We start from the raw sequence: 26,334 nt of genomic DNA on the forward strand, positions 1-26,334 counted from the left end.
TAGATAGATAGATAGATAGATAGATAGAACTATAGACAGATAGATAGAACTATAGATAGACACAGATAGACAGACAGACGATAGATAGATAGATAGATAGATAGATAGATAGATAGATAGATAGATAGATAGATAGATAGATAGACAGATAGATAGAACTATAGACAGACAGACAGACAGACAGACAGATAGATAGATAGATAGATAGATAGATAGATAGACACAGACAGACATAGATATAGGCAGACAGACAAATAGACAGACAGATAGATAGATAGATAGATAGACACAGACAGAGATAGATAGATAGATAGATAGATAGATATTCAATATGTATGTATAGATAACCCTTTCATTAAGATGTGTGCAAAAAATATATGAGCTATTCAAAAATTAACTTAGAAAACTTAACTGTCATTTCTGAGCGTTAATGTCATCTTTGTGTTAAGATGGCAGTACCAGGAAATAATTGTTTGTGGTCACGTGACCAACCTACACAATAATGTTAGACCTGCCCAGAACTCATGCAGACATCTTAAATTTGCATTATAAATGAACATGTGCTTCATAATAAGAGTTGCTTTTTAATGCCACACCAAAATATGTGAGGAAAAATTGTGGTCACAATTGTGACCGGTGGGATTAAATGGGTGACATTTGTGCAACATGATGCAGTGTTAAATTAATACACACTAATTGTTTTTCCTGCATTTCAGCATTAAACACCTTTGGCGTGACATCGGGATGGCAGCCACAAACATCTTCATTCATGTTGTTTCTTTCTTTTTTATATGCATTATCTTTCCTTATGTACTAATTTCTTAAAATATTCAATATTCATTTACTCATTACTTTTCATTATATTTTACTTTACTGTTACTTTTTGTTTACTTATGTATATGTAAGCCTATATATGTTGTGTGCTGTATTGTCATCTCAACTTCACAGTTGTGACTCATTCATTTCCTTTTTTTATTTTGGCAATGTTACATTATACGATAACAACTGTAGAATTTATGCTGGTCAGACAAAGACTAATCTGGTCTGATAAAATTCACCTAAGATCATTCAATAAAATCTTTTTTTTTTTTTCATAAGAATTTGCTTTCTGTTATTTGTCTGTCTGCATGTCTTTTGTAAAAGAGTTAACATGGCAAGCTGTTGACATGGTCCCAGGTGAAAAAAAATTCAATAATGTACTTAAAGTGCTCTATTTTCACGCACTAATTTTGTACTTAATCTTAAGAACATTTAAGTGTACTCAACTGTGCTATTTTGAGACACCATGAAATATGAACTTAAATGTGCTTTTAATATACTATCTCTGTATTTAAAAAATATATTTAGTTACCACTTGTAGTACACTATGGGTTCAAATGTACTATAAGTGGTATCTAAATACATTTTTAAATACAGAGATAGTATATTAAAAGCACATTTAAGTTCATATTTCATGGTGTCTCAAAATAGCACAGTTGAGTACACTTACATGTTCTTAATATTATCTTAAGAAGGACTAAAGAAGAATTTTTAGTATATTAAGTACAAAAGTAGTGCACGAAAATAGAGCACTTTAAGTACATTATAGAAATGTACTTTTTTTTTCACCTAGGGTGTTAAATAGGCTACCAGACCAAAATCTGATATGTCAGGTCTAGTGAAGTCTGGATCTTACACATTTAATTCCTTAACTTTTCACCTGATGTATAACACTGATAAAACATTTGGCATTAAACTTTATATAGTTTAAAAGAAAGGCCTCATAGAAGGCACCAAGTCAAGGCCAACACCAGAGTGTGTCCAGACCAAGACTTTGAGGGGTTGAGACAGAGACCACGGCCAGACCAGCACTCCTCACATTCATCTGAAACATCCACTGCCTGAGAAAAGTCTTGATGAAATAATAAACATTAATTTGAACTACAATTACAAATGCACAAATAATTTTATAAGAAGTTTTAAATATACTTTTTTGAATATAGAAATATGATGGTAAAACAAATACAATTATACTTTTTAATATGATACTAAAACCGCCAAGAGGTAGCGGTAAATCACTCAATGAGTGAGTCGCAAATCATTTATTCAACCGATTCTTTTAAAGCACTTGATTAATTCAGCAGTGAAACACCACTTGTGTTTTGCTGGGAAACACACAACAGTTCTGCTGTGGATTTGTGTGGAACTATTTTAGATCAAATACTTGTCAAAATTTAAGTCATTTTACATGACAACTGCATTTTGCCGGCCTGAGAATTGAAACCGATTTCAAAGTGTGAGTTTTTGAAAAATATACTGTTATCATTTCTGTGTAAAGTTAAATTGCAAATCTGTGAAAACGTTGACGGCATGCACACGCGTATTACGTGTTCAGTCTATAGGCATGTGCGTTTGAATGCTTATGTGCACAGGCTCGTAGTCTTTCTTTACAAAGTGACATTGCCAATCATGATTACATATTATTTACACAATAGCAGTAAATTGTTCACAATACATTGATTCTCCTAATTTTTTTTTTTTTAACATTTATACAAACCCGATTCCAAAAAAGTTGTGACACTGTACAAATTGTGAATAAAAAAGGAATGCAATAATTTACAAATCTCATAAACTTATATTTTATTCACAATAGAATATAGATAACATATCAAATGTTGAAAGTGAGACATTTTGAAATGTCATGCCAAATATTGGCTCATTTTGGATTTCATGAGAGCTACACATTCCAAAAAAGTTGGGACAGGTAGCAATAAGAGGCCGGAAAAGTTAAATGTACATATAAGGAACAGCTGGAGGGCCAGTTTGCAACTTATTAGGTCAACTGGCAACATGATTGGGTATAAAAAGAGCCTCTCAGAGTGGCAGTGTCTCTCAGAAGTCAAGATGGGCAGAGGATCACCAATTTCCCCAATGCTGCGACGAAAAATAGTGGAGCAATATCAGAAAGGAGTTTCTCAGAGAAAAATTACAAAGAGTTTGAAGTTATCATCATCTACAGTGCATAATATCATCCAAAGATTCAGAGAATCTGGAACAATCTCTGTGCGTAAGGGTCAAGGCCGGAAAACCATACTGGATTCCCGTGATCTTCGGGCCCTTAGACGGCACTGCATCACATACAGGAATGCTACTGTAATGGAAATCACAACATGGGCTCAGGAATACTTCCAGAAAACATTGTCGGTGAACACAATCTACCGTGCCATTCGCCGTTGCCGGCTAAAACTCTATAGGTCAAAAAGAAGCCATATCTAAACATGATCCAGAAGCGCAGGCGTTTTCTCTGGGCCAAGGCTCATTTAAAATGGACTGTGGCAAAGTGGAAAACTGTTCTGTCGTCAGACGAATCAAAATTTGCAGTTCAAGGTGTTGACGCTTGCTTACAGATCTACCACAGGCTCAGCACCCTCCTACTTCCACTCACTCTTACGAGTCTACATCCCTACCAGAAGCCTGCGATCGCTAAATGCGCAAAGGCTTGTGGTACCGTCACAAAGAGGCACTAAATCGCTCTTCAGAACATTCTCGTTCTCTGTTCCTTGCTGGTGGAATGATCTCCCCGCCTCCATCTGGAATGCAGAATCCAGAATGCAGAATGCAGAAAATTAATTTAACATAGACATTTTGCTGTGTACTATTACATAAATCTTATCGGTTTCATGTGTGTATGACTGACAAACATGAATCACATTCAGTTTATTAATACAATTACATAAATTTGACCTGTTTCAATTATGTATGACTGACAGAAAATATAAATCACATCCAGTTATTAATTTATGTTAAACCTATGTAATCCAAATGGATGAAAATGCATATATGCAAATCAAAATACATAAATATTCAATTAAGACAAATGTTTTTTTGAGTGTATTTATAATGCATTCTAAGACTATTCTTAATGCATTATAATGCACACATAATGCCTTAAAAACAAACTTATATACAACATATACAATGCAACATTTAGAACGCACAAGGAAGACGCAAAAAAAAGGATATATGGCACCACCGTGGCAACAGGACAACTAAACTTTTGAAAGAGCACTTCGTAATTGAATGGGAATAATGGCTTGTCAGGAACCACCCTCACGCGTTCTTGGCCGCCTTATACATGACATTAGAAAATACAACTTTCATGAATGTGCTTAACCAGACTGTAAAATAAAACATTTTTGTGCACCTTAAATTGTATATAAATGTTTATATTGTATATTTAAATGTGTCTTTGCTTATCATTTTCAGGACAAGAACAAAAATAACCAATAAGCTGGACATAAATAAAAAAAATAACAGCTGCACACACACTTGTGTTATAACACTTCTAAATATCAATTGAAAAGGTTAAAATGTTAAAATGGGATTGACCTTCTGATTTCTAATTTCTTTTTGTATATATAAATATTAAGCTACATATTAAATCTACATGCTTTTTTCAATATTAATACTACATATGTATTACATACATATGTTTATTGAATAAAACATGATTTGCATTGTGCATGTATTGTTTCTTTGTACTATTCCACACAACTTTGAGTTTACCTTAGGGGAAATGTCTTATAAACACTTCATGATATCTTATAAAAGAAGACTTACCTTTTGTTACTTTACTGAAAGCTGACAAAGATCACTTATAAATATTATGACCACATTATAAAGCTTTTTAGATGTTTAAAAGAAGACTTTGTATTTGTCACTTTATTTTAAGTAGTAAAAGACCACACATAAGATGTAGTATGATACTGTGCAGAAGCATTATGCATGTATTATGAATTATAATACCCTTAGGGGCCGTTCACATATCGCGTCTTTTCCACGCGCAAGTCAGTTATTTCAAATGTAGCCGCGCGGCAGGTGCTTATAATGGAAGCGACGCTTGGGGAAAAGGAGGAGAAGCAGAGCGGCCATGCTTTCTACGCTTTGTTAGACACGATATGTGAACGGCCCCTTATGATGCATTATAAATAAAGGCTTAGAAAAGTTACCAAATTTACTTTTCTCTCCAGTGAAATAATAGCAGATCCAAATCAACATGATGTCCAGGTTTTGCTTCTGGCAGAACAAGAAGAAGAAGAATAAGGAGAAAGAAAGGCCACATGATCTGGTTAAAAAGGAAGATAATGAAGAAACATTTAATATAGAGCAAACTTCAGTTCCTGTCACATCACAAGTTCAAATCACTAAAGCTAAGGACAGCACAGACCACAGTCCTAAAACAAATACACCGGGAAGAGAAAATCAGGCAGATGAACAACACAAGGTAAATGGTACATATGTGTTGTCTACAGCAGGGATGTTTTACAACATCACACTAAAAATAAATAAAATGTTCCATATACACTCAGTAGCCATTTCATTAGGTCACCTGTTCATTAATACAAGTATATCATCAGCTAACCATGGCAGCAACTCAATGCATAAAAAGTTTACACATCCTCAAACAGTTATAGTCATAGCGCCACCAACTGGCAGCAGGAAAATACAAATGACTTTGAGGTAGTCCTCCAATAATTAAACGCATATTGCCCACCGTGCTCTTGTTTTCCTAGAGCTACCAGGTGGCGGTGTGAGCAGTACTATCACAGTAAATTACCTGGTGTTAAAGGGTTAGTGCACCCAAAAATGAAAATTCTGTCATTAATTACTCACCCTCATGTCGTTCCACACCCGTAAGACTTCAAAACACAAATTAAGATATTTTTGTCAAAATCCGATGGCTCAGTGAGGCCTCCATTGAGAACAAGATCATTAACACTTTCAGATGTCCAGAAAGCTGCTAAAGACATTTAAAACAGTTCATGTGACTGCAGTGGTTCAACCATAATGTTATGAAGTGACAAGAATACTTTTTGTGTGACTTTATTCAACAATATTTAGTGATGGCGATTTCAAAACACTGCTTCATGAAGCTTCAAAGCTTTATGAATATTTTGTTTCGGTGGTTCGGAGTGCGTATCAATCTGCCAAACGGCATACGCATTTCGAAATTTCAATGGTTCACCGTTGGAGGGCGTGACTTTGGCAGTTTGATACGTGCTCCAAACCACTGATTTGAAACAAAGTATTCGTAAAGCTTAATGAAGCAGTGTTTTGAAATCGACTATCACTAGATATTGTTGAATAAAATCGTTACTTTGTTTTTTGGCACACAAAATATTCTCGTCGCTTCATAACATTAAGGTTGAACTAACCCTTTAAATTAACACCGCTCAGTGTTCATATGGGAACCGCCAGCAGGGTGTTAAAAGTAGGTGTAACGCGGGTTAAGTCAGCCTGTGTTTCATGTGTTTCGGTTGTAGAAATCTATCAGACTGGACGGCACGGGTCAGAGTGATGAGGCGAGGGTCCTGGTCATAAACACCGGTGGAACCATTGGAATGACGTATCATAATAACGGTAGGTACACCTGCCTACATGAGGTACATGTATACATATGATTTATGAATTAATATGTTATGACACAAATATGTTATGATATGTTTATACTGTGGGATTATTTATTTGCTGATCTCATATTCCAAAAAAAAGGGGGGCAGTTTAAGTGGTCGGGTCTTTGGGTCTTTGGAAAGTAGTCTAATTATTATCTTTTGGACAAACCTATAATCTATTAATGTGATAAATATCAAACCAAGTGGCATCTGTAAATAAATGATGCTCCTTTCTAGATTTTGTCTAATTCCAATTTTTCTGAGCATGCATCCCATGATCAGTGTTGGGTAAGTTACTTCAAAAGAGTAATTAATTACTAATTACTAATTACATCATCAATATTGTATTTAAAATACTTTTCTAATTACTCTGTCTGAAAAGTAATTTAATTACTCAATAAGTAACTTACTAATTACTTCTTAAAATCCCTTTAAACCTCGAACAGATAGACAATAGAAAGGAAACTCTTTTAATAATTTAGTCAAACATGGAATAGTTTAGCCTTTTATAGCTTTTTAAAACATTTTAACTTTATTAAAACATACACTATAATACTTTGTTTGATTATCATTTATAATACAGACAGCCAATAGTAGATAGTAGCATGTTTTAAAGACTACTGTCACTAAGACCTAATGGACGGAGACAATATGCTGTTGCACATGCTGTTCACATTCACATAACCAACGCGAATATACGCCAAGACGGGCATTTTGACATAACTGTGTGTGTATTTGAACGTTTATGTGTAATAAACCGCGGAAATCTGACACTCGCGAGAGGCGGCTATGTGTGCGCGCTTTGGTTGAGAGCGTGCGCAGTTTTTTTCTCCCTAGGACATAGCTTACATTTGACCGTAATGTTCTTGCCTACCTGTGTCAAAAAGTGAAGTAATTGGATTATTTCCATTCTGCAAAACAGCCACTCGCTTCTGTCGGCATCTTCAGACAGCCAACTGGTATTACAGTATGTAATGCAAGTATTATAAGTAACTGTAATTAAATTACCTAAAAATGAACAGTAATCCCTTTACTTTTCAGTGGATAAGTAATTTAATTACAGTAACGCTACTTAGTAACGCGTTACACCCAACACTGCCCATGATGTAACATGAAATAACACTTGAAGAGGATGCTGATCTTGTTTTATGACTTAATTAGCAAATTATATGAACAGACAAATATTTGCCTCCTGTAAACAGTTGTTGGTGTTTTGCAAGAATTCCGACACTGGGCTTTAGTGTTATTTCCTGCACAATGCTACTTGAATTGACTTACAAAAACTAATCTTTAACTTTGAAAAGTATCTTCTCTAAAACAAACACTGTCAAAAAAAGAATTTGCATGGTCAAAACACAAAAACTTCCAGCTTTATTAAAAACGTAGTTTATCTGAGTTCAAGGACAGAGAGTGTACTACACAACAGAAATACAACAAACACTGACGTTTTTTCCACCCCAAACTTGATTTTATCTTCATTCTGCCACAAACACAGAGTCTGTGAAAATCAACCTTCATATGTGGACAGAGTAATGCATTGCAATGCAAAGTAATGCATTACAATATTGTGTTATTACTTAAAAAAGTAACTAATTGCATTACTTAGTTACTTTTAATTGAAAACTAATGCGTTACATTACTTTTTCTCACCTGGGCTGGGCTTGCTAACAAAAAACAAAAAAAACAAACAAAAAAAAAATTAACAATAACACTTCAGCAATAAAAAACCCACACAAATGTTATGTTTAAAGTAATTTTTCCGTATTTATATGGTAGAATTGGATCATCAAAGGTCACATTAAAGACACTGGCTAATAAAGTGAGATTAAATACACATATTTGTGTTATTAAACATTTAATCATTTCAGGCTTGCATTTCACTGTTTTTATTAATTTCTATGAAAACGGAATCTGTTTCGAGTAAATACATGCTCACATTTAGTCTGTAACTACAATAACATCATGTTTATATAGTGCACAACACCTCTCAACAAGAGAGCCGTCAGTCAATAAATGGAAAACAAAGCAACTTATTTGAAAAAGTAACTCAGATATTTTCGGTTATAAATGTAAAAGTAGTGTGTTACTTTACTAGATAGTTTAAAAAAGTCATCTGACATAACGTGAGTTACTTGTAATGCGTTACCCCACAAAAAAGGTTTAAATCCACAAACCTTCATTTTGTATGAAGACCTTTGACTATCTTTGTACTTTGTGTATAGTTTTTTTTCTAATCTTTTGCTAAATGTGATTGAAATTTAAACTGCACGATTATTGTGTTTATTAAATATTATTAGATCGATTAGATCGAATAACCACTATCATGCAATTAATCAATAATCGTGACAGGTCTACACATAGTTATTTCATATGTAAGCCATTTTTTTCATTTAACTTCCAGCATAAATAATATAAAATTAGTAACACTATACAATATTTTTTTTATTCTACCCTGTAAAAAAGGAATGTGGTTAAAAATATGAAAATGTGCAAAATGATACAATATTAGCATATGCAGTATCAAATATTCAAGATGGTCTTTTTGGCTTCATAGCTGATGCTGAATTCTGGTCAAAGAAACTTGAGGCAAGCAAACATGAAAATCCATATGTTTGTATGGTGTGTGTATGAATTTGGTGCATTTGTTCATAACTTTTTACAGACTTTTCTTTTATATTTGCAGTTCTGTCTCCAGAACCTAATGCTTTTGTTGAAACTCTACGTAATCTCTCTATTCTGCATGATGAGCAGTACGGTTCACCTCAGGAGAACACGCTGGTGCTGCCGTAAGTTCCCATGCAGATGCACACATATATGGGATCAAGTTAGAAGTTTGGAGGTGCTGTCCTATTTATAGATCCAGACACTAGATGCATTCATCTATTTGTACACAAAATACAGGTTTGAATTGTTGGTTTCTACTTTTACAGCTCTAATAGATGCTAAATCTGTTCTGAGCAAGTGAAACAAGTAAATGCATGCTCACATTTAGTCTGTAACTACAATAACCATCATGTTTATATAGTTTATATAGAATATAGTGTAGTATATGTTTTTAAATATTATATGTTATATGGACTATAGGTCATGGTTGTGTGAAGCATGCTAGAGATGCATCAATGCAAAACTTTTAACTTTGAAAAAAAAAAAAATGTAACTAATAATTTTATATATAACTTTTTTTTTTCACATATTTGCAAATCTTAAAATGCCTCTATGCTTTTTCGAATATTACCTTTCATCCACGCCAAAGGAATTTCTCAGAGATTGCCTGAATGAGGCTTCTGTTGGCGTTTCGATTGAGGTGAGAAGCAATCCGACCCAACAGAACCAAGCGGTATCATAATTCATAACGGGAAATGTGTTATATATAAAGCAGCAGTGTCAGATTCTGTAAATGAGCACATAGTTATCATATTTGAAGTAGGCTCTTGGAAACGACGGGTTAAGAGAAACTGTATTTTTGATCGAGCCATTTAGACGCTGAGAAAAGAGGTGATGCTGCAATGTATATTGTGAGAAAATTAAAGTGTTTTTTGACCTTGGAAGCATGTAAAGCTTTTGTATGAGACCTTAAAAACGTGGAACCTTTAAAATAGCATAATAGGTGCACTTTAAGGGTCTTTATAGCTCATACACTGCTAAACAAGGTCTGGGCTGCACCCTCCTTCATGTCTTTAGTAGATGTCATGTGGGTTGGGAATTTTTTTTTTTTTTTGGTAAATCTTTTAGATCTATTGCTCTATTAGCTCATCTGTGCTACTAACACAGGCGGCCCAATGTAACAGCAGCATGAATATGTATGTGGTTTTAGGATATGCCGTCCATTTTTAATTAAGACCGGTCATACTAATCTGGTCACTCTCTGTTCTTAAATTATGGAAAATCCCCCAGCACTCCCCTCTTCATTACAATAACACTATGAACCGGCCCAAAGTGATGAGCAAAGTCTGAAGTCTGCTGCTTCACAACATTTACTCTTCCATTGACGCAAAAATGGTTTTTGATTTAACTACAGCAGATGCCCCTGAAATCAGTCGTATTCTCACTGTCAATAAATATTCTTTTTTTTGTTTTGTTTTAGTTGATCTAGCTAAACTAACCTATCTTTGCCTAATGGTTTAAATAATAAGTTTTGCTTTAATTTTAGAGCTTTTTGTCAATGTTTGGGTACTTTTTGTTTGTTTGTTTGTTTTTAGAATTTTTTTTTATTTTTATTTTTTTAAATTGTGCTGTTTTTTAAACATTTAAACATGTTTTTTCTATCTCCTCCCCCACCAGACTGTCCAAACAGAATAAGAGGATTGTATATACAGTTTTAGAGTACTCTCCCCTCCTCGACTCCTGTAATATGACCACAGATGACTGGGCCAGGATTGGAACAGACATTGAGGTGCTTCCTTTTTAACATCTTTATGTTTGGCTTTGAGTTGCAGGGCTTTTTCCTTACTTATTTTAAATTATTATTATTATTTCGCTGGGTTGTGAATGCTAATGAAATGGTCGCACTGTCAAATACAAACTTAGACATGACTGAAAATACTGATTTGTGAACAGAACTATCTGATTCTGAATTTTTTTTTTTTTTTACAAAAAAAGGAACTTTTCTTGAAACAAATTTCTTGAAGGTAGATCAGTGAACAGGTCAACATTTTTTTTTAGTTGGTATGTCAAAATCAGTACTGAGATTTTCAAAGATTTTTCCATCATGTTCACAGAGACACTATGAGCAATATGATGGTTTTGTCGTCCTGCACGGCACAGACACCATGGCTTACACCGCTTCTGCCTTATCCTTCATGTGTGAGAATCTGGGAAAGCCTGTCATCTTCACTGGCTCACAGGTAACACATTTTAAGTGGACAATTTACTCACCTTTGTGTTGCACAAATTGAGCATTTTAAAGAACAGTATTTTAAAGAACACCTGGCTCATTTGTAACGTTTGTTTCTGAACCTGGTGAGACCTCTGAGAGGCCTCTGTCTGAATGAAATCAAACTCTGAGGCAGTTTGGTTGAGGTAAGAACCAATCCGACCCACCCACATAGCAACCGATCTTTGCCTGAATGTGTCCTCAAGCTGGCACTGCTGGCCCCCTGTCGGCAATGGCATGTATCCTGTTAGCCAGAGCTGGGCCATGTGTGGCAGTGATGGCACCGCATGGATCACGGCAAACAACATGAGGGCCGAATGTTGGTGGGAGGAGTGTGGCCCAGATCAATCCAGTGATCATCTGGTCCAAATCAAGATTGTCACCTTAAGCCAATTAAGTGCACTTTAATGCAGTTGACTGATTTACAATTTATTTAATTTGTAATGATAATGTTTCATTTGTTATGACTTGGCATTTCAAAGATTAATTTTAAACAATACTACAGTTTAAAATATTGAATTGATTAAAATTTCTGTGATCATTTAACCATAATCATTAAATATTTCATTAATTTTGTTTATCATGGGGGCATAATTTTATTAATACGCTGTCATAAAAATACACCATATTTTATTCCTGTATTGGATATTTATCTCCATTCTCACTACTGATCGTAAAAAAAAAAAAAATTAAAAAATTAAAAAATGACTGGTAGCAGCTGTCAAACAAAAAACGTAGAATTAAAGTAAAATATCCTCATTTAAATAAAGTGCAAATAATTTTAACAGAAATTTTCCTTAGATGTTTTACAGAAAACACGTTACTTTACAGGTATTTCCTGAATTCATTCAAATGACTGGCAGCAACAGAACATTAAACACTAACAGATCTCTCAAGATCTCAGCATCTTCACTTATTACAATCCATTTTGACTTTATTTCTTTCATACAAAAGTTCTTTTTGAGAGGTTTAGGTGTTTATGTCTTACTGTGGAAAAAAGTTTGGTGATCATTATGGTGATCCGTGTTTGTTTTAATTGGGCTGCGTTAACTGTATGTTTCTGATACACATTTTTTATGGCAAAAATGCAGGACAAAATCTCATCAGATGAAGTTGGTCACATATTGGTGATGATATCGTCATCATGTAGGGGCTTGATTCACTGATATCACTTAAAGTCAGATCTCTGTGTATGTTAGCAGTTAATTTCACACCATTTACAGTAGCCTTGTGATATTGTGCCATCAGTATTATGATAATCTGGTGTTCTGAATTTTTAAGTCATACAGAAAATGTTTTGAGTTTTGTCTTTTAGGTGCACAAAGACATCAAGAATCAACATACTAATCTCAACAATGGTGACAATCAACAAAGCTTTTTCTTGTTTTGTGACATTCAGAGTTGATCTGAATATTTTTTTGATTGTCACCCTTTTTTCAATTCATACTCTGATTCTTTATGTCTGTGTGAGTTTACATGATCCTGTCAAAACATTTTCTACATAATGACTTAAAATTTTTCATAGTATCATAGAACTTCAGGAATTTCTGCAGTAGTATTGGCATGAAAAAATGAACAACTAACATTAAACAGTTCAATCAGAGATTAGACTCTATGTCAAACATGTATCAGAGACACACAGTTTAAGCAGCCAGAGAAAAACTAATGTTATAAAGTCAAAGGTCAAGAGCACAACTAAAGCAAATACTGATCACCATAATAGTGACCAAACTTTATTATTTTCAATAAAACATTAACATCAAAAACCTCTGATAATTCTCAATAAGAAATTGAGAATGACTGGAGTAAAGTCTGGATTGTAATAAGTGAAGATGGTGAGATCTTAAGAGATCTGTTAGTGTTTAATGTTCTGTTGGGATTTAAAGGGTTGTGGTCCAGGGTTGGTCACCATTGTGCTGAAGAGTAGAGCCTGTGCTTCAGTCCAGGATGGGCCAGTAAACATTAGTGTTATGCTGCATGTTGCTTCATTTAAGAGGCAGTAACATATAGTTTCATTAATTCATGCATGTAGTTAACTGCAAGAGATTCTCATTTTACAGTGAATGTGTTTGTTAGTAATAATTCAGGAAATACCTGTAAAGTAACTGTTTTAGCACTTAATTTAAATTAGGATAATTTACTTTAATTTTACTTATTTTTTGTTTGGCAGCCGTAGCTGACAGTCATTGACTGTTTTTTTTTTTTTTTTTTTTTTTTTTTAAACACGATTTTTTTACAGTGTAGATAAGGCTCAGGTGTGGGAAAAGGGGCTTTGTGGACCGGAGCTGGGCCAGAAAAAAATTTGCTATGTGGTCAGCAGACCAACAAACCAAGCGGTATCATAATTCATAACAGGAAATGTGTTATATATAAAGCAGCAGTGTCAGATTCTGTGAGCACAATAGTTATCATATTTGAAAACCAAAGAGTGCCTCTTTATGAAGGAAAAATAATGCATAAAAGATTTGCATGCACAGGGTAAGATTTGTGGACGTGTAAATCATCTTTCAAGTGTAAGAAAAACAGATTTGTAGCATTTTGCTGTTTTTGTAAGTGTAAATCGTGTATTGTGAAACTGCAGCTTTATGCTAATGCAAAATAAATATGATCTGTATTCTTCTTACGTCCATTTTTCCACACTAACACTTTTGGCACTTTTTTTTCCCCGCTGAAATGCGGCCAAAAGCATTGCAAGCCTGTGGACAGTAAGCTGCAAGCGAAAACAACAGAGTCAGGAACTGCAAAAAAACGAGTAAAACAAACCCTTGTGTAAAAAAAATAAACTGCTGCAAATTAAAATCTATAAATCAGAATATTTATTGCATTTATGAAGAAAAGGCTCAGTACTCAAGGCTCTATCACCTGCCTTACTGGTGTACAGGGTCTTTGGGCGGATTGCTGAGGCTCAGTTTTGGGGTTTCTGGTTTACTTATAGATTTTAATCTGCGATGACATAAAGGAAAATGTATTAAATGATAAAGAATAAAACATTGCAGTCAAGTTGAAAATAATGTCCTATCGTCAGCACTGATAGCCTTGTGGGCAACTTGAGTGACCCGAGTTCAGTTCCGGCTCGTGGACCTTTCCTGATCCCATCCTCTTTTCTCTCTACCACTTCGCTTCTCTCTACCACTTTGCTTCACTGTCCTATCATAATAAAAAGGCTAAATGCCAAAAATAAACCTTTGAAAATAAGTAGGCTAAATATACACTATATTGCCAAAAGTTTTGGGACGCCTGCCTTTAAGTGCACATGAACTTTAATGACATCCCATTCTTAATCTGTAGGGTTTAATATGGAGTTGCCCCACCCTTTGCAGCTATAACAGCCTCAACTTTTCTGGGAAGGCTTTCCACAAGGTTTAGGAGTGTGTTTATGGGAATTTTTGACCATTCTTCTAGAAGTGCATTTGTGAGGTCAGGCAGTGATGTTGGCGAGAAGGCCTGGCTCACAGTCTCCGCTCTAATTCACCCCAAAGGTGTTCTATCGGGTTGAGGTCAGGACTCTGTGCAGGACAGTCAAGTTCCTCCACACCAAACTCGCTCATCCATGTCTTTATGGACCTTGTTTTGTGCACTGGTGCGCAGTCATGTTAGAACGGGAAGGGGCCATCCCCAAACTGTTCCCACAAAGTTAGGAGCATGAAATTGTCCAAAATGTCTTGGTATGCTGAAGCATTAAGAGTTCCTTTCACTGGAACTAAGGGGCCAAGCCCAAACCCTGAAAAACAACCCCACACCATAATCCCCCCTCCACCAAACTTTACACTTGGCACAATGCAGTCAGGCAAGTACCGTTCTCCTGGCAACTGCCAAACCCAGACTCGTCCATCGGATTGCCAGACAGTGAAGCGTGATTCGTCACTCCAGAGAACACGTCTCCACTGCTCTAGAGTCCAGTGGCGGTGTGCTTTACACCACTGCATCCGACGCTTTGCATTGCACTTGGTGATGTAAGGCTTGGATGCAGCTGCTCAGCCATGGAAACCCATTCCATGAAGCTCTCTACGCACTGTTCTTGAGCTAATCTGAAGGCCACATGAAGTTTGGAGGTCTGTTGCTATTGACTCTGCAGAAAGTTGGCAACTTCTGCACACTGGGCGCCTCAGCATGCGCTGACCCTGCTCTGTGATTTTACGTGGCCTACCACTTCATGGCTGAGTTGCTGTTGTTCCCAATTGCTTCCACTTTGTAATGACACCACTAACAGTTGACCGTGGAATATTTAGGAGTGAGGAAATTTCACGAATGGACTTATTGCACAGGTCGCAACCTATCACGGTACCACGCTTGAATTCACTGAGCTCCTGAGAGCGACCCATTCTTTCACAAATGTTTGTAGAAGCAGTCTGCATGCCTAGTGCTTGATTTTATACACCTGTGGCCATGGAAGTGATTGGAACACCTGAATTCAGTGATGTAGAGGGGTGTCCCAATACTTTTGGCAATATTGTGTATATAAATAAAAAGAAAATAATGTCTTACTTGTTTAATTAGTGACACTTAGCCTACATTTTAAAATCTTTATTTGAATATGACAGCATTTTTATTTAAGATCTTTATTTGAATATGGTAACAGGATACCTTGTTCTACAATATTTCTATGATTAAATCGCTGACAGAGACTCCTCCCCCATCAGCCAATCACTGTGTGCATAGTTAGTAAGCATGTTGACATCATCCATAGCGACGAGGTCAACCCGGCCCTTACTCTTATCTTAAGACTTCTCTCTATTCCTTAGTAAATTTGGTCTCAGCAGTTTTGTGAATATGTTTTAAGAGAAAACTCTTAGCTAAGAACTTTTACTGCTATTTAGGAGAACTCTTAGTGGTAAGATAAAATGTTTTTGAATACGGCCCCTGGTCTCTATGAATCCCCTCCTTCTGAAACGTGCAAATTAAATGCTTCAAGCATGTTTCGGAAATGTCCCACCCCTTACCATAACCACGTGTTTCAACACACTACTAACTAAGGGTACGTTTACACGACAATGATACGCTTAAAACGGAGATATTTTTACTTTGACAACATCATTGTCAAAATGATCCTCATTCACACGGATCCACGAAATCGACTAAAAATGCTGTATTCTCCTGCCAGGCCAGTAGAAGGCGATGAATCACTACAGACTGAACATGTAATACGCATGTGCATGACGTCATCATTTCCACAGATTCAAGTTTTTTGTTGTTTACATGGAGACTTGCACTTGAAACTTGCACTTTGAAAGCAGTTTTCAAAAGTTTGCGTTTTCAGGCACCCAAAACGCCGTTGTCATGTAAATGAACGGACAAAATGTATAAAAAGTTTTGAAAATGGTGTCATGTAAACGCCCCCTAACTTAACCAGGCCCCGCCCCTTTATTTTGAACATGTCTTGGGTGGGAATTAAATAAATGAGGGATATTGTGACGTGTTTGTTCTCAGAAGAAAAATCAAGACTACTCCCACTGGAGGGAGTTTGAGCTTTGTAACTTTTTTCATGCTCAAACAGCAACATTACACACTAAAGAAAGTTTAATAGGAAAAAAGCATAATAGGACCCCCTTTAAAGTAATATTAACATTTAACTAGTGGTCATCAAATCATGTTAACTTAATTATAAGCTTCACAACCATCTTGTATGTGGCAGGTGCCCATCTATGAGATGAGGAATGATGGAAGGGAGAACCTCTTGGGGGCGCTGTTGATAGCAGGACAGTATGTCATCCCTGAGGTGAGTTTATTTTTTTAATTCTCTGTGAGTGACGCCTTTGTAGCCATTACAAATGCAGTATGTACAAGATACCGTCTAATATTTGTGATGTTTTTAAGACTGCATGTTTTGAGGATGTTAGGACTGCAGTTATAAAATAGTTGACAGAATTTCATTATCAATTACTTTAAGCATTTAAAACTATTTAGCATTTAAATAATTTAATTTTAATATATGGTAGGTAGTTTTTTAATAAAGTACAGGAAGTAATATTTGATTAAATGTGGTTTTAAGTGTCCTTTGAGATGATTATATGTTTTGCAGTTTATTTTGTTTCTATCATGCCAATGAAGCACAATAAAGATACTTTATTATAAATTTATTGGTAATCATTTTATAATAATTATTATTGTTATAAAAATGTATTATAAAACAGTTTAAATTGAGTAATGGACACGAAAAAAGCCCTTTGTGTCTTTCTTCACAGGTTTGCCTGTATTTTCATCATAAGCTGTTCAGGGGCAATCGTGTCACCAAAGTGGACCCTGGAAGCTTTAACGCGTTTACCTCTCCAAACCTGCCGCCATTAGCACAATGCAATGTCGACATCAAAAGTGATTCCTCTTCTGCCAACATTTATACACAGTCCCATATGGGTCTATTTATAAAATAGTTTTCAAAAAAAATGAAAATTCACGCAAAATTTACTCTTTTTATTTTTTCTGCCATAGAAATTCACTATGTATTGGTTGCTTTTTTTAATGCAATTACAATAATTTGGCACTTACTCATCCTCAAATTGTTCCAAACCTGTATGAATTTCTTTGTTCTGCTGAACACAAGAGATATTTTGAAGTATAAGCGTAATCCCCTAGGTCCTACTCGCCTGCTCTGTGCGGGCCTCAAACCCACGTCTCTGGTGTGGGAGGCAGACGTTCTAACAAGGAGGCTAAAGACCGCAGTCTCTAGTGTTATCTGTTAGAGTGCCTCTTGAGATCAGGGGAGTGAGGTTTACTCACACAGCTCTTACTAGCTGGCCTTCATTACATATGGGTAACCAAACAGTTGATGGGCCCCAATGATTTCCATAGTGTGGAAAGAAAAAAAAAAAAAAAGGAAGTCAGTGGAGCCCATCAACTGTTTGGTTGCCAACAATCTTCAAAATATCTTCTTTTGCTGAATGTTTTCCTCAAAAACCTTAATTTCTGTTCGACTGAAGAAAGAAAGACATGAACATCTTGGATGACATGGGGATGGGTAAATTATCAGGAAATTTAATTCTGAAGTGAACTAATCCTTTAAGCTCCAAAAAGGATGCAATAACATTATCGAAGTATCGTAAAAGTGGTCCATGTGATTTCTGTTTATCACTTAAATCAGGGGTGCCCGACCCTGTTCCTGGAGATCTTCCTTCCTGCAGAGTTCAGCTCCAGCCCTGCTCAACACAGCTGTCTGTAATTGTCAAGTGCTCCTGGATATCAGTTGTGTTTGATCAGGGTTGGAGCTAAACTTTGCAGGTAGGTGGATCCCCAGGAACATGTTGAGTAGATGTAATCCATATACTAACTCATATCCATATCCAACTTCAAAAAGTCATCATTGGTAGTTGACAAGTTATTCATTACATTTTTATGAATGTATACTGGCAGAAAACTTTCTTTTACATTTTAGTTACATTTTTAGTACTTTTGTTTTGTGTTTTTGTCATTTTTATTGGTTTTTCCTTTTTTAATGTCTATTTAGTTTTTAATAAATTTGATTTCAGTTTTCAATCATTTGCTGTTTAATAATCCTGTGGTGAGAAGAATGAATTACAAAGTACAAATATTAGTCTTGTGTAGATTCAAAATTAATATTAGTTTATAAAAACTGCACACGTAATAACTATGCACAAATTATTAAGAAAAGTTACATTTTTAATAGTATATTATGTCACATTGCAACTCCCTTTTTAGTGATGATGCAGTGTTATTTATTTTATTCAGACGTGTTGTTTTGAGTATGTTTTATGTTTTACTCTTTAGTTAACTGGGACATTGTGTGGCGAGCCAATACAACTGCCAGATTCACTGTCAACACACAACTGAACCGTAATGTGGGTCTCCTGCGACTCTTCCCAGGAATCACTGCTGATAAAGTAAGGCCATGTGGCAGACATGTTCACAAGACCCTAAAGGCCAAGTCAAGTCAAGTCTCAAGTCTTTGTTCTATTTTTAGCAACAGTTCTTTCACTTAGTTATTAATAGTGTTTTGAAATATCAAAACTGATTTCTACTTTAATATGTCTAATAAAGCACACAAAGTATTACTTAAATCATTAATTTAATTTAATTTTTATTCACAATAAAAAACTATTAATTTCACACTAAATTTAATAACATTACTATTTGGAATTCAGGGACAACAGTCACCACGAGAAAATACGGGTAATAAAACCCGTGTATAAACCATAGACTGTAAAAAAAGATGGACGAAAGCCCATTCACTCTCTTCCATTGTAGTAAGTGAAGCTGCCAGTGTGCCAATATGGCGCTGACATCTGGAGTCTCAAGTCTGTGCAGTAGTGAGTGTGAAGTGGAGCCACGATATCAAGGTCCCACCCACAACTCATTATGTCGGTGTGAACCAAGCGGCAACCCCCAGTTTCATCCCCCAGTTTCTCTTGAAGCCAATACGGAAGTGATTCATCAACTGGCCGCTAGGGACAGGCTCCAAAAGAGAGCAGAATCTCATTGACCCACATGTTAAAATGCCCAACTTTACAACAGAAAAAAAAAAAAAACATGTTTACAGCTGGTACAAATTGTGGTTTTCATCTATATAGCTAATTTTGCCCTTCATGACAACTGTCATGGCTTAATTATATTAAGCCTTAAAGTTCTGCATAATTAAGGGCGTGGTCACTTGAGTGACAGGTGGATTGCCGCTGAGCTGTCACGTTACCTCAGCTAATTCCAGCCACTGAACTTTGGCTTCTCTGCCGTGTTTGTGCTTTTTTCTTGATTATTTCATACATTTATCAAATAATATGGCTTGCTGTGCGATTAATGGTCGAGACAGATGTGCGTCTGTGTAGATGTGCACACATGCGGAAGATAAACAGAACACACGTTGTTGGATCGTCTTGCCATTGGCTTAAAGTTTTACTACAATGACAATGGCTGGAGAATATGCCTCTCAAGACACCACAAAATCCGACAGCACTGTGTCTTTGCCGCTATAGAATTGGCTGCGATTAGCCGCTGTGTGTCTCTCACTGAAAATGAACTATGATGACTCACGCTTTCCATAGTTTCCATGAAACTACTGCCTTTATGTCGACAAGGTACTACTGGCCCAATTTATGAGCGGAATTCTCCCAATTTTCCCAATGCTACTGTATGTTGTTCATTTATATAACAGCACCTTTCCAATGGATGAACAATATGTGTGCCTTCAGATGTGTCACGCACAATATAATAATGCTGGCACATATTGACAGAGAATGAATTAATTAAGAATGAATAGAAAAATGTTGTGTTTCATCCTGTCATGTGGGATAGTAAAGAGAGAACATAATCGGAAATGCTGTACCAAAATGACACGTGTTTTACGTGTCTTTAAGTCCAAGTCAAGTCTCAGGTCAGTTGTTCACAAGTCCAAGTCAAGTCGCAAGTAATTATTTATTTATTTATTTATTCTTTTGCGACTTAAGTATTTTTTTTTTTTACAATTTTAATTAAATAATGAAACCAAGTTTCATTTTTGGCTGAACTTTTAGAATGTTTAAATGAGATCCATTTTCTCATCAGGTCAAGGCCTTCTTGCAGCCTCCTATGGCTGGGATCGTATTGGAGACCTACGGCAGCGGTAACGCCCCTGACAATGACACCGAGCTGCTGGATGAGATCCGTAAAGCGACAGAGAGAGGTCTCATCATGATCAACTGCACCCAGTGCCTCCGGGGCACGGTCACAACCTCATACGCCACTGGCCAGGTATGGGAGTTTGCTTAAAGGCACAATATGTAAATTCAAATATACAAAAATTCAAATATTTAAAATATCCAAAAAAACACTAGAACAATGTTACATATTTTATATACGTGTGTACTTGCATTATCCCAAATGTTTCCAACAATATTTAAATCCAAAGAAATCAGCAGAGGTGGAAGTAACGAATTACAACTACTCACGTTACTGTAATTAAGTAGTTTTTTTCGGGTTTTTGGACTTTTTTGAGTACATTTTTTTAATCTGTAATTGTACTTGCACTTAAGTACAAATTAAGCTTAGTAATCTACTTCGCTACTTGTAAAATCACATTCTGTTACCGAGTATGCCTACAATTTGAATTAATATTGAAACCTTTGACCAGCATATCGGTAGCCAATAAAGTTATCCGATCATAAACGGACCAATGAAAACCCTGATATTTTACCAGCGGCGCGTTCTCATTCTCTCATCTCCCCGACAGCGAGTTTGACCAAAGACTACAGAACACAAGACACGTCACTCTTATTGTTTTGAATGGGAGAAAGTGCAACGCGCAATATGGCGGAATAAGTCCCGCCTTCTAAATAAGAAGAATCATCGCGTCACCGCAGCAGCCGTTAGAAGCTCCGGTTCCTATAGAAACAGTCAGACGCGCGCCTACGAAATGAGACGCGAGACGTGCATTTAGGTGTGCGCATTAGCTTGATCTAGCCTGAAAAATACTGTTTTTTTGTCATGATTCGAGCGTTTAGAAACAAAATTTATGAGACAGTTGTTGTCAGATTTCATTGGTGATTTCAAATATGAAATTTAATCGAAAGCTTGGCAAACAGCTTTGGAGAATTTGATGTTTCCCCATTCAAAGAAATAGGAGCTGCACTTGAATGCCCGAGAGGTGTTTCAAAGATGGCCGCCAAGTGAAATCACTTGTCTTAAAGGGACTTTGGTTTGACACACACCCGCCTCCTCCTGCTGTCACTCATTTCAGTTACAACGCAGGATTGCAGGTATTGGGCATAATTTTAATCATACCCACAGGTTTCAATGGTGTATTTTAATTACAAATGTCGAGAGCGCATTATTGTAACGCGAGAGCACATTCATGTAATGGCAGAAAACGACGCGAGCTCTCAATATACAAGTGAACTGCCTCTCCTCTCACTCAGATGAGTGCGCGCTCTGTGTAGTGTGCAATCGCGAATCTCTCCGTGCTCTTAAATTAGACGTTGTCAAAAGTTATCAAACAATCAGAATACACTTCCAGCCCTGACCAATGAAAGTGCTGCAGGAAATCTTATTGGCTATAAATGAAATGCACCAGAAAGTCTCAACAAAGGTGGATCTTTTATTTCTTTACAATGTAAATGTATGTTTCAGAATGGGGCATTTGTATGATTTGTACATATAAATAAGCTAGTTTGTCTAACTGCATCACTACATACAGATATTACAGGTCAAACCATTCAGATGTTCTTTTTATCTAAATAAACAACATATTATATGGCTCTTAAAGGGTTTGCTCACCCAAAAAATGAAATTTCTGTCATTAATTACTCACCCTCATGTCATTCTAAACCCGTAAGACCTTCGTTCATCTTCAGAACACAAATGAAGATATTTTTGATGAAATCCGAGAGCTTTCTAACCCCAGACTGCAACGTAATTGCAACTTTTGCAGACCCAGAAAGATAGTAAAGACATTGTTAAAATAGCCCATGTGACTACAGTGGTTCAACCTTAAAGTTATAAAATGACCAGAATACTTTTTGTGTGAACAAAAAAAAAAAAATGACTTTATTAAACAATTTCCTCTCTCTGTGTCACTCTCTGACGCTGTTCATGTGAGCACCACGACACATGCGTGTGATGCTGACGCAGAAGCCGGCCAATAATGAACCGATGTTCTGACGTAGAACCTGGAAGTGCTGCACTGTGTTTACTACGTCAACAGTCTCAGAGACTGACATGGAAAAGAAGAAATTGTTGAATAAAGTGGTTTTTTTTGTTTATTTTGTGCACAAAAAGTATTCTGTTCGCTTCATAACATTAAGGTTAAATCACTGTAGTCACATGAACTATTTTAACGATGTTTTTACTACCTTTCTGGGCCATAAAAAGTGGTAATAACGTTGCAGTCTATGGAGGGTCAGAAAGCACTCAGATTTCATCAAAAAGATCTTAATTTGTGTTCTGAAGATGAACGAAGGACTTAGGAGTTTGAAACAAGATGAGGGTGACTAATTAATGACAGAATTTTAATTTTTGGGTGAAACTAACCCTTTAAGATACAGGGCATATAAAAATCTATCCACCACTGGAAATCAGCTATTTGAACCAGTGTAATGTTCCGTGTCACTACGTTGTCTGTCAAAGACATCATATCCGCATTACCCTCGATTTCCAGTTTTACTTCCGTAGAAACCCGCTTTAGTATATTATGTGTTTTATTAGACAGGTGAGCAACTGTTTGGATACTTTTTAATCGACAGAAGGCTACTCATTGTTATATAGCTCAACACGGTTAGTCTTATTGTTTGAATCGCTTGTTTTCTTGATTTACCGCAAGTATAACATGTTTGTACCACGCCTCTGAGACAATGCTATTTTGTCAATTGGCTAACATAGCCACAGTAACAGTAACACGTCATTTTCTCCATCTCCATCATATAATATTATATAATCAGATAACATAACTTTCAACACACTTAAATGTATTTTAGTATGATTGTTTTGACCAAGTAAAACAGTGCTGCATTACCCTGATTAAATTCAATTTTAATTTGTCAAGTAAAGTGACCTATATGATTAGTAAATCAGAACTCGCATCTATTTCATTAGAATGAAATAAAATAATGTTAATTTAAGTGATCAAATGGAACTGTAACAAAGTTCGGGGAAGAAGGAGGCGAACATTTAACTTAATTTTAATCGTAGCTTTTAATAGATTGCTTTCCATCAGCTGTGGAGGTGAAGACAACAACTCCCATGATTCCACACTCATTCACTGCCTCATCAAGCTACGCCTTTGTTTTGAATAAGTGACCTCTAGCAGCGAAAATTACACATTGTGCCTTTAAAGGCCTTATGTGGGGGTATTCCAGCAGTGTGTAATTTAATATTCCCTCTCAGGCTCTGAGTGATGCCGGTTTGGTCGCTGGGTTTGATATGACCACAGAAGCCGCTCTTTCAAAACTCTCCTATGTGCTGGAAAAACAAGACCTCAGTCCAGAAGAGAAGAAGGAGGTGTGGAAAATGTCTCTTAAAAAATACATTTAAACCACATTTGGGTCAATAACATACACATTACCTGTTACGATCACCAGCTGGAGTGCCCTTGAGGGCCACCAGGGGGCACTCCACTCCATCACAGACTGTTACCATCCCATCTACATTCCCCAGCAGCCTTTGCCCCATATCAGCACTGATTGTCTGCAGCTGTTTCTCATTAGCTTGTTCGCCATGTCTATAAAAAGCCTGGTTCATGCACTTACTCTTCGCAAAGCATTGTAAGTTTTATCATTTCTTTTTGTTGTTGATGATATTTTAAGAGATTTATTGACCTTGATTTGACCTTGTCTTTTTTTTTTTTTTTTTTTTTGCATGTTACTTGATTTGATAATAATTATTACCCATTTTAAATAACCTAATCAAACATGTTATTTGTTCATAAGATGCTGTGTCGTAATCTGCGTGGTGAGATGACCGCTGATCTGGACGGAGCAAAGCTTTCTCTCCGTGACAGTCGCTTTATTCAGATCTTGGCCAAGTCCCTCAACGTTAGCTGTAACGAGGTAATGTAACCTGCACTTTTTCTGTTTCTAACTTTGTTTTGTAATTTAAACAAACAGGGGTGTGTGATTATTAATGAACAAAAAAATAAAAATAAATAAATGAAATCCCAATTTTTCTTATTCATTGAATAAATGTAAAAATTTGACATAAAACATCATGCATACGTCTAATAAGGTTGGAAAAACATGCATGTATAAAAGTCCATTTAAAATCAATTTAAATGTAAAAATTCATTTTTGTCACTGCTGTGAACTTCCCACTGCACAGAATATGAAGAATATTTTTGGGATAGCTGTCCATGACAGTCCTAACCAGCCAAGATACAAAAGCAGATGCAGTGACCTGTTAAATGGGTCATTGAATCATTCACTCGTTCAAAATCACTGAATCATTTTGTAATGAAACTGCTGTGGTTCGTACAGTGTACATGAGGAGCTTTCGCACCGGAGGAAAGTTTTCATAGTTATAACTTTTGGAAGTACTGGCAGGAATGATTTTAGTTCTAGGAACTCCTTTTGGGGGGACTAAATTAGCTCCTACTTCAGAGTAAGGTCGAACCCAGCACGATAGGAATTACCAGTGACGTAAGTGTATGCTGATTGGCTGAACGCATGCCATACTGTACATACTTACTCCACGGATTACATATACTTTTACTCCCTAACATACAGAAAGCTAATGTTAGCATTTACCTGTCGCCTTTGTCTGCAGCATCGTGTTCTTCTCTTAGACTCAATGATATGTAGCACTGAAAGTTGTATGAGATTTCGTCTCTTAGCCCTCCTTTTTGCTCTTTTAGGTCGCATAACTTATATGTACGTCTACATAATAAAATGGCTCTAGGGGAAGATTCAGTTCAGGGATCACCCTGGTGGCTAGTTCCTATAACTGAGTTCCTATAACTACCTGGTGTGAAAGCCCCTATATAGTGTACACTCGTACTCAGGTTTGGTGCACTGTATTTTAATGTAAACTATGATGATGTGATGAAGCATTCACAGGAGCTTGACGCCATACGAGATGCACTAACTCCCACTCTGGTCTGCGGTGCTGCTAAGATCGGAGACACTGACACTTTAAAGGCCATAAGGGAAATGGTAAGATATTGATACCTGTTTGGACACCCATTTTTGAAGATTAACACTACCTGTAAAAAGCAGAATCAAATAAATGCAGCCTATTCCAAACTTTTTACAGTTTGTGATAGTGTATGCCTGCAACTTTTTTGTTATTGAATATTTTTTATTATATTAAAAATGGTCCAGGAGCATGCAGACATGTCAGCTGTGCTGGTTTCCAGTATTAAATGCAGTTTAGCAAATCAAGATACTGGTTATGATTCATATTTTTTTATACAGGGCTCTGACTTGAACATGGCAGACTATGATGGCCGCTCTCCTCTCCACGTCGCTGCATGTGAGGGGCATCTGAATGTGGTGGAGTATCTGCTAAATGAAGGGGCCGATGTCGATGCCAAAGATCGCTTTGGTGATACACCACTTCACAATGCTGAACGCTTCAGGTAGTACTGGTTTAAGTGTCCAAATGCTTTTTGGGTCCACAAAAAGT

The 26,334-nt window shown here is 36.3% G+C and overlaps 2 protein-coding genes across 65 annotated transcripts in view; one reads left to right on the forward strand and one right to left on the reverse strand.

The window, feature by feature from the left end:
- LOC127509830 (uncharacterized) overlaps window positions 1–26,334 on the reverse strand; it is a 502,366-nt gene that overhangs the window by 399,457 nt on the left and 76,575 nt on the right. The window lies entirely within an intron of this gene.
- Window positions 1–26,334, forward strand: part of LOC127509908 (60 kDa lysophospholipase-like) — a 390,873-nt gene that overhangs the window by 358,016 nt on the left and 6,523 nt on the right. For 21 of the 22 annotated variants that reach the window (XR_007929393.1, XM_051889259.1, XM_051889255.1 and 18 more), the window contains 13 exons: window positions 5,010–5,263; window positions 6,303–6,399; window positions 9,115–9,217; window positions 10,713–10,824; window positions 11,150–11,275; window positions 16,937–17,020; window positions 17,487–17,613; window positions 19,024–19,136; window positions 20,791–20,976; window positions 24,103–24,216; window positions 24,645–24,764; window positions 25,758–25,862; window positions 26,124–26,287. Coding sequence is in view for 21 of the 22 variants with exons in the window: in XM_051889259.1 (XP_051745219.1) it covers window positions 5,036–5,263; window positions 6,303–6,399; window positions 9,115–9,217; window positions 10,713–10,824; window positions 11,150–11,275; window positions 16,937–17,020; window positions 17,487–17,613; window positions 19,024–19,136; window positions 20,791–20,976; window positions 24,103–24,216; window positions 24,645–24,764; window positions 25,758–25,862; window positions 26,124–26,287 (1,679 nt within the window). In the remaining variant the exon portion in view is untranslated. Of the gene's footprint in view, window positions 1–5,009; window positions 5,264–6,302; window positions 6,400–9,114; window positions 9,218–9,684; window positions 9,736–10,712; window positions 10,825–11,149; window positions 11,276–16,936; window positions 17,021–17,486; window positions 17,614–19,023; window positions 19,137–20,790; window positions 20,977–24,102; window positions 24,217–24,644; window positions 24,765–25,757; window positions 25,863–26,123; window positions 26,288–26,334 lie in introns of those variants that run through there. The other variant, XM_051889261.1, reaches the window with a different exon arrangement.

This window comes from Ctenopharyngodon idella, chromosome 3 (genome assembly GCF_019924925.1).
Source record: "Ctenopharyngodon idella isolate HZGC_01 chromosome 3, HZGC01, whole genome shotgun sequence".
NCBI lineage: Eukaryota > Metazoa > Chordata > Actinopteri > Cypriniformes > Xenocyprididae > Ctenopharyngodon > Ctenopharyngodon idella.